The sequence below is a fragment of the Capricornis sumatraensis genome, chromosome 14 (genome assembly GCF_032405125.1).
Source record: "Capricornis sumatraensis isolate serow.1 chromosome 14, serow.2, whole genome shotgun sequence".
NCBI classification, from domain to species: Eukaryota; Metazoa; Chordata; class Mammalia; order Artiodactyla; family Bovidae; genus Capricornis; species Capricornis sumatraensis.
The window spans coordinates 48,536,718-48,545,499 of NC_091082.1; the positions used below are offsets into that span (position 1 = coordinate 48,536,718).

The 8,782-nt window shown below is 51.2% G+C and overlaps 1 protein-coding gene across 5 annotated transcripts in view; it reads left to right on the forward strand.

The window, feature by feature from the left end:
- The window catches only part of DHRS3 (dehydrogenase/reductase 3), a 51,465-nt gene extending 45,790 nt beyond the window's left edge, over positions 1-5,675 (forward strand). For 4 of the 5 annotated variants that reach the window (XM_068985710.1, XM_068985709.1, XM_068985712.1 and 1 more), the window contains 2 exons: positions 1,436-1,561; positions 5,181-5,675. In XM_068985710.1, the coding sequence (XP_068841811.1) occupies positions 1,436-1,561; positions 5,181-5,265 (211 nt within the window). In that variant the 3' untranslated portion in view covers positions 5,266-5,675. Of the gene's footprint in view, positions 1-1,435; positions 1,562-4,789; positions 5,029-5,180 lie in introns of all 5 variants that reach the window. The other variant, XR_011145868.1, reaches the window with a different exon arrangement.
- Positions 5,676-8,782: the final 3,107 nt, after the last annotated feature.

Sequence of the window (8,782 nt, forward strand, 5' to 3'; positions counted from 1 at the left end):
CACCCTCAGTCCTCCTGGTGCTGGAGCAGCACGCTTTGTGGGACTGAGGTCAAAGCCAGCAGCACCAGCAGCCCTGCACCTATAGGCCCAGGAGAGATGGGACAAGCAGCAAGCAGGACACTTGCCTGGGGCTTCTGGGGGCTTGGTTTGAATCTCCAGGCCCCAACCAGCTCCCCAAAGCCCCAGCTTTCTTCTCTGTCAGTTGGAGTGAATAACACCTGTTGATTGCTCAGCACAGGTCTGGCACTTAGGGAGCATCACTACTGTTAGGGGTCTCAGGTCTGATGTTTCTGAACAATCATAAGAAGCCCCTGATGCTTGCTTATTCAGCCATTCACTTATTTATCAACCCCATGAGACTGGTCTGTAGCTGTTTGAATGGATTAGTGAGTGTATCCATAAATCAAGGGCTGAGAGAGTGAACCAGCAAGTGGGGTAGAGCTCCTGTCTCTGTACAGGATGCACAGGACACACCCGGGGAATGTCATGTCATTCAATGTCCACCCACTCAGCAAGCATTTATGAAGCACCTACGATATCCCGACGCTGCACTCAGGGCAGATAGCAAGGAGCAAGACCCACCAGACCTCTGCCCTTGGGGAATTCAAGAGTGGAGGAGGAGAGACAGGCCATTCTCAGTGGGGTACATTCAGTCAAGGCAGTTATCAGGGGGACGAGATCAGAGGCCACTCTGAGTGGATGAAAGGAGGGAGCCTTGCTGATGGGATGGCTGAGATGGGAAGGATCTTAAGAGAGAGGATTGGCCAGGATCGCGGGGCAGAGAAGGAGGAGAGGTGGGCCCAGAGAGGTAGGGCTGAAGACAGCTTTGGGGGCCCTGGGAGGGCTCAAGCAGGGCAGTGACAGGGTGTGGGTGAGGTTTTAGGGAGCTCTCTGCCGTGCTCTGAGAGCCAGTCCCAGAGTATGGGTGGGCAGGAGGAGACCAGCTGGGAGGACAGAGGGGATTGGGAACTCCTGATGCGTCTGGGGCAGCAGGGAAGCAAGGAGAGTATTTCGAACAGGTCTCAAGTTTCCCCACACAGGAGAAGCCAAAGGGATGACCCTGACATGTTAGAGAAGGGGCTTCCCTGGTAGCTCAGCTGGTAAAGAATCTCCCTGCAATGCAGGAGACCCCGGTTTGATTCCTGGGTCGAGAATGATCCCCTAGAGAAGGGATAGGTTACCACTTAAGTATTCTTGGGCTTTCCCGGTGCTCAGATGGCAGAGAATCTGCCTGCAGTGCGGGAGACCTGGGTTTGCTCCCTGGGTTGGGAAGATCCCCTGGAAGAGGGCATGGCAACCCACTCCAGTATTCTTGCCTGGAGAATCCCATGGACAGACATGTTAGAGACAGAAATGGAGATGGAGGGCAGGGAGGGGGTTTAGCAGTAGCACTTGCTTTTCAGGAGAAACTCACACTGTCTCTTCCTGCATGCAGGTTCCCCAACCTCTTCCCCCCACTGAAGCCAGAGACAGTGGCCCGGAGGACAGTGGAAGCCGTGCAGCTTAACCAGGCCCTCCTCCTGTTGCCGTGGACGATGCACGCCCTCATTATCTTGAAAAGGTACAGGGCTGGGGGAGGAAGCTCAGAGTCAGGCTCCCGTGGGCTGTGTCCCCTCCTCCCAGGGGACCTTGGTGGGGAAGAGGCCTCAGACAAGAGAAAGAACCCACATGATCGATTAGTCATATCTGCTGTGGGTGTGAAAGTGAGAGCCGTGGCATATGGGTCATGGAGTTATTATCCTTAATATAGGCTTCCCAGGTGGCACTAGTGGTAAAGAACCCGCCCGTCTAATGCAGGGGACGTAAGAGACATGGGTTTGATTCCTGGATCAGGAAGATCTCCTGGAGGAGGGCATGGCAACCCACTCCAGTATTCTTGCCTGGAGAATTCCATGGCGGGCTGCAGTCCATGGGGCCGCAAAGAGTTGGACTCGACTAAATGACTGAGCACACACATCCTTACTACAGATTAGGGTAGTCAACCTTGTTGGTCTCAAGAACCTTTTACAATTTTAAAAATTGTTGAAGAACCTAAAGTACTTTTATTTATGTGAGTTGTATCTATTGTTTTAGGAATTAAAACTGAGGGGGGAAAGTATGGGATTTATACATGTATTCATTTATACATAGCAATAAAAAAATCCATTTGGTGTTAACATAAACAATATTTTTGTGAAAAGTAAGCATATTTAAAAAAAAAAGAATAGAGTAAAAAGAATGGCATTGTTTTACATTTTTGCAAAGCTCTTTATTATCTGACTTAATTGAAGACAAATGGATACTTGTATCTGCTTCTGATTTTCAGCTTTTGTGATGTCACATGTCATATAGCCTCCAGGAAACTCCACTGTACACTTCTGAGAGAATGAGCATTAAAAAAGTCGAATCCTACCACAGTACTATAATAAAAGTAGTTTCACTTGCAGAGATCTCTGGAGAGATCTCTGGTACGCCCAAGGGTTCCTGGGCAACATTTTGAGAACTGCCAGTCTAGAGACTAAATCTTGGCCCCAGCCTTCAGGGGGCTTACCCTAATGGGGAAGACCAGAATCTCCTTGCCTAAGGCTTAAGATTCATAGAAACATCACAGTGCTCACCAGGTGGGATTTATCAGGGAGACCACCTTGGGAGGTGGGCTTTACAGAGAACTTGCTCCTCCAGAATTTGCCCAGCATCACATTCTAGAACTTTCCAGACTCTGGGCAGAAAACTCTTCCTGTCCCAGTCCCACACGAAACAGGCCATTCCACATGCCCCACTCAGCACAGCTTTCATGAGCCTCTCCTGCTGCAGAGAGAGCTTCCACCCTGGAGCTCCGAGTAACCACGAACTCCTCGCTCCTCTGGGTCCCCAGCCCCCAGCTGACTGGACCCCTCTGACCTGAAAGGACTTTTCCTTCTTTTTCTTTTTAACTTTTTATTTTATATTGGAGTATAGCCGATGAACAGGCTTCCCAGGTGGCACCAGTGGTAAAGAACCCACCTGCCAGTGCAGGAGATGTAAGAGATACAGGTTCAATTCCTGGGTTAGGAAGATTCTCCTGGAGGAGGGCTTGGCAACCCACTCTAGTATTCTTGCCTGAAGAATCCCGTGGACAGAAGAGCGTAGTGTTCTATAGACCATAGTGTTGCAAAGAGTCAGACACAGCAGAAGCAACTTAGCACGCACGCACATGTAGCCTGTGAACAATGTTGTGATAGTTTCAGGTGGACAGCAAAGGGCCTCAGCCATACACATACATGCATCCAAACTCCCCTCCCATCCAGGCTGCCTCATAACATTAAGCAGAGTTCCCTATGCTGTACAATAAGACCTTGTTGGTTATCCATTTTAAGTATAGCAGTGTGTATATGTCCATCCCAGATTTCCTAAATATCCCTTTGTTCTGGAAGTCTGTATCTGTTTGGTAAGTAAGTTCATTTATATCATTTGCTGAAAGGCATTTTTGGGAAGTGAAACACCCAAGTGCCTTTATCAGATGTCCAACCCCGGGAAACCAGGTTCCCCTCTGGCTACTATGGATACAGTGGGCACCTGAGTAGCTGCTGTAACCTCAGGACCAGGGGGATACATCGGTCCATCCCTTCTCCAAATTCAAAGCCCTTCCAGGACTCAGAGTGAGTGAGGGGTGGGGGGTGCTGGGCAGGCAGGCCCCACCTCAGCCTCCCTCAGTCCTGCTGACTATTGCTCTGAGTTGCTCCTTGACTGCTCCATGAGCCTTAGGAGTCCAGGGACTTGGATCCGCACCAAAGCCAAGCTGATTGTCCACCTCAGGGAGCTTCTTAGAAGCTTTTGGGGACATTCTAGAAAAAAGCTAATTTGTCTAGAACACCTCAGCACCGTCCACAGTAAGCCCCCAGCCTACATTTCCTGTTCTGTCCCCCACTACTTTCCCAGAAAAAGCAGAGGCCAGCTCTTCCCCATTCCCTGCATTTGCACGCCCCTCTCACCTCCCCCAAGAGAAATCCTCACAGGTTCCACTCTATTGCCACCACCCCCAGGAAGACTTCCCGATTACTCCAGCTGGAGTGAGGCTTTCCTATCTTGCACCTAGGGTGGGCTGGAGCCCTTCAAACTAATCACAGATGAACTGAGGGCATCTCTAAGCTGGGTCCTCTTTGCCAGATGCCAGGATCAGAGATGAAATATCTACCATAGAGATACCCAGGGGCCCAACGAGGAAATAGCAAGCACAACTCCAGGCCTTGTTGGGGAAGCACAGGGCTATAGGGAGCCCCGGGGAAAGGCCTAAGGTGAGTCTGGGAAATTTCCCACAAAGCAGGAAATTGTGTCACGCTGAAGGTCAAGGCCTGAAGGTATTGGGTTGGCCAAAAATTTCGTTTGAGTTTTTTGTACGGGGCCCGAATGGACTTTTTTGGCCAACCCAATATATGCAGGTGTTTTATTATCTGGAGGGAAATAAAGGGTGAGAAGTAAAACCTGAGGTCCCAGCTAAAGGAAGACACCACTCTGGAGTGGAGCAAACTTGGCTAAGAATCTTGAAATGGTAGATAGGACAGACTTTGGTAGCAAATGTATCAGGAGAAGAGTGTGGCTGCTTAAGAAATAAGTTAACACATGGAGTCAGGGGAACAAGAAGGTGATACCTGGTAACTAACTCTTCAGCCCCACACAGTAAATATTTGTTGAATAAGTGGCATTTGGAGTTCATAGATTTCTGAGATAATTATGGACCCTAAAATGCTAAAAATGTGGCTTTGAAAGTTTGTTTATACCTACCCTTTACCTTGTAAAAAACTATTTATACTGGACTTCCATGGTGACTCAGATGGTAAAGAATCTCCCTGCAATGCAAGAGACCTGGATTCAATCCCTGGATCAGAAGATCCTCTGGAGGAGGGCATGGCAACCTACTCCAGTATTCTTGCCTAAAGAATCCGCATGGACAGAGGAGCCTGCTGGGCCACTGCCCATGGGGTCGAAAAGATCTGGACCGGACTGAGCGACTAACACTTTCACTTCAGTTTCATTTATCTACTTACTTGAAAGCCCTTCCTCCATGGAGGGGTGAGTGGGTTGGCTTGTGGGGGGAGCTGGTGTGTGTTGGAGAGAAGAGGTGGGGAGAGCTTATGGGAACCACTACTCAACTACGTATCTTGTTTGGCTACCAGTCCGCTGGTCCCCCATTGACCGTCTTGTTTCCCTTCTCCCTCCCTCAGCATACTCCCACAGGCTGCCCTCGAGGAGATCCACAAATTCTCAGGAACCTACACCTGCATGAACACTTTCAAAGGGCGGACATAAAGACAGGATGGAGAAACAGGCTCAAAAGCCACGGAACCTGAGGGGGCATGGGCACCTGGGCACATGCCTATGTGCCTGTCCCTCAGCACACTTCTGCTGGGTGAGCAGGACTGCTTCTATCCTGGGGAAGAATCCGGCTGACCCCTAGCCAGCCCCAGGACCTTTGCACAGGACTGATGGGCATAACTCTGACCCCCATGGGGAGGCAAGAAATCAGCCAGCAGCTGCCTTGACACTTTTGTACATTTCTGATTCTGTAGAGTTTATTGTTAAATCGCTTCTCAAGTCTAACCAGCCTTGGCAATGCGCATAGACCATTTCTGGGATGGTCTGTGGCCACATGCTCCTCCTTCACCTCCAAAATTCACTTATCCTCAGCTTGTGCAAACTGGTTGAACGGCAGGAATATATAAAATAAAGAGAGAAAGCTTTTGTGAGTGTTTTTCTTGAAATCCTTGACCTCTGGTCCTTAGTGGGCCGTGGGGAGGGGACCAGTCCCAACCATAACACCCCACCCTTTCAGAGAGAATTGGTCTGCTCAGGGTCCCCAGCTGCCACGGATAGAGTAGAAAAGAAGAAATCAGAGATCAGGAGAGAAATTGAAATCCAGGCCTGTGGGGGTAGGGAGTAACTGGTTTCTTGCCAGCTCTTTCAGGGCCCTCCCAACAGTCATGGGTTGGGGGGCACTTTGCCTTCCCACCTGCATCTATGGAAGACCAACAGGAACTAGTCAACAGAGGCATGCCCTCTGCCCTGCCATGGCCCCACCAGCACCCAGGCCACCAACTCAGGAGAGAAGAACCAGGTTTTATCAAGCCCCTACCATCTACCTAGCATGTGCTGAGAGGGGAATGTTGCTGAGAAGCCAAAACTCTGAAGATCACCAGCACAACAAGGCCAGTGCTAAGGAGGTGCTGTGGGCCCCCAGGTCTGCAATCTGATCGCAGGGGATAGAAGTGAAATAGCAAAGGAGAATGAGAAGTCTGGGATGGCAGAGGGGTTTGATGTGGATTCAGGCAATGGGGAAAATGACAGCCAAGGAGACATGAGGAGAGATGCCCCAAGTTTCCTCCTGTGTGTGTTCTCTGTTACTGCCAGGGGACTGGCGGACAGTGGAATCTCATCTAAGGCACCTCCATCTACACAGCTCTTGCAGGTGGTTGGCAGGGTCGGGGGCAGGAGCAGGCAGTGGTTCCAGGAGATGACAGAGAAAATCACAGGCAAAAATTCAATGGAGAAGCTTGCTGGAGCATCACACAAAGCATGCACCTTTACACAACTCACATGAGAGGAAGAGCAGTCTTGCAGCCCAACAGTCATCAGTCTGGTCTGTGTGCAAAGATGCCAAGTCACGATCTCATCCACTGTCTATTGAGCACCAACCGAATAGCGGCCAAGCTGCAAAGCTTAACATCTTAAGTGTTATTTATCCACTGTATCCAACAGTGGTCAAGACAAAAATCAGCTCTCAGGAACCCCTTTAAAGACTTTCAAGAGCCGCAATATGTATCAGACAAAATATGACCCCCAAATGTCCATGGCTTCCAACAACAGAGCTTGTGTTCCATTGCCTCTGTCCACAGAGGGTGGATGGGGCTCTGCTCTGTGTCCTCTTCACTCTGGGGCCCCAGCTAAGAGAGAAGCCTCCTTCTGGGATGATGTCATCTTGGGGCAGAAGTAGACACACCCGGGAACCCATGCACTGGCTCTGAAATTTTCTGCCTGGAAACAATGCACATCACTTCCGCTCACATTTCTTTGGCCAGAGCAGGTCATATGGTCAAGCACAGTGAGGATGCTCCTGGGCATACAATCCCCCTGGAGGAATGGTCAGTGATTTTGAACTGTACTGCAATCTGCCACACCATGGAAGGAGCGGTCCATACGAATTTAAGGAAAAAATGGAAATGTAGGCAAAGGATGGGCTTCCCAGCTGGCACTAGTGGTAAGGAACCCAGCTGCCAATGCAAAAGACACAACCCCTAAAAGACATGGGTTCGATTCCTGGGTGGGGAAGATCCCCTGGAGGAGGGCATGGCAACCCATTCCAGTATTCTTGCCTGGAGAATCCCTAGGGACATAGGAACCTGGTGGGCTACAGTCCATGGAGTCTCAAAGAGTCGGACACGACTAGAGTGATTTAGCACACACACACGCTCAGGCAGAGGGTGGAGAGCCCTGGGACTGGGGCTCTCTAGGTGTTACACACCAGGTTCTGAGCAGAACCCCAAAGAAGCACTGACCTTTCAGGAGGGTAATATTAGAAAGAGCACTTCAGTGGTGAGAAAACAGGCTCAGAGCAGGGAAATAGCATGCCCAAGTTTGGAGGGCTTGTGAACACTGGAGCCAGAATTTGAACCCAGGTCTACCTGACCCCCTGGCTTACCATAGCAAGTTGGGGGGGACACCACTTTCATTTTGGTCCTTGAGGATCTGTGTCACCAAAGTGTGTTTTGGGGGGAAGCTGATGAAGGGGTCAGGCCTGGAAGGCCCATGCCTGCGCTGTAGCCCCTCTTTGGCATGTGAATACAATGTGGGTCAGTGTGCTGGGTGTGGCCTGCCCCTCGCAGTCCTGGTGCCACAGACCAGGTGCTGGTCACTGGCTGCCCCAGGAGATAGGCTGGGGCTGACACAGCTCAGTGGGCAAGGATAGGCAAGGAAAGAGCAAGAGTTCAGTCTGTTGAGCCCCGACTTTTCTGAGCAACCTTGAATGGCAGGCTCATTTCTGGACTCAGTGTTTTGGAGAGGATTCAACTGCTGAGGTTTCCATGAAATTGCACTCGGCCTGCAGGCCAGGAATGCAGGGAGGACCCCAGGGGTCTGAGTGGATCTGGGGGTGAGGAGGCCCAACCGACCCTCTCCAAGGTCCACTGAGAACAGAATCGCTGTCTTGGCTTCACCAAGACTTTACATCTTCCCAGAGCCCCAAGGGCTCCTGACAGCCAGGCCCAGTCCCACCCTACCCCTCCCTCTCAGCTGGGATACTTTCTTTTTCTGGATCTTTTCCCAGAGGAACCAGGGAAAAAGCCTTGGGCAGGTTCCCAGGAGGCGGCGTCCTCCTCGCTCCCCCAGTGGCCACTTGGAGAGCCTTGAGAGTTGAAGCAAAGAGCTAATTCTGTCCCTTGGCTTAGCCAAGTGAAGGAGAGTGACAAGCACTGAACCCTGGCTCCTGGAATCTCCCAAGGGGCAGGACAGGGTCTGCCAACCCCACAAAGAAGACTTGGGCCCTGGGAAATGACCCAGTTGCCCTGCCCCAGGCTCCTCCCCATCTCCCAAGAGAACCAGATTGGAGGTGGGTACGGGGAGGCGCCAGACGCGAGCCCATCCTGGCATGGTTCCAGGGGGACCGGGCTCTCTGGTCTGGCAAGGGATCAGGAATTGAGTCCTGTGCCCACCATCCTGCTCCTGGGGCCAGAAGGCTTGGAGAAAGTGGCTTTTTTCTTCTGGGGCCCAACTGATGGTCGAGAGGGACTAGGTGACAGAACGCTCCTGGCCTGACTGCCGGGCTCAGTCTAGC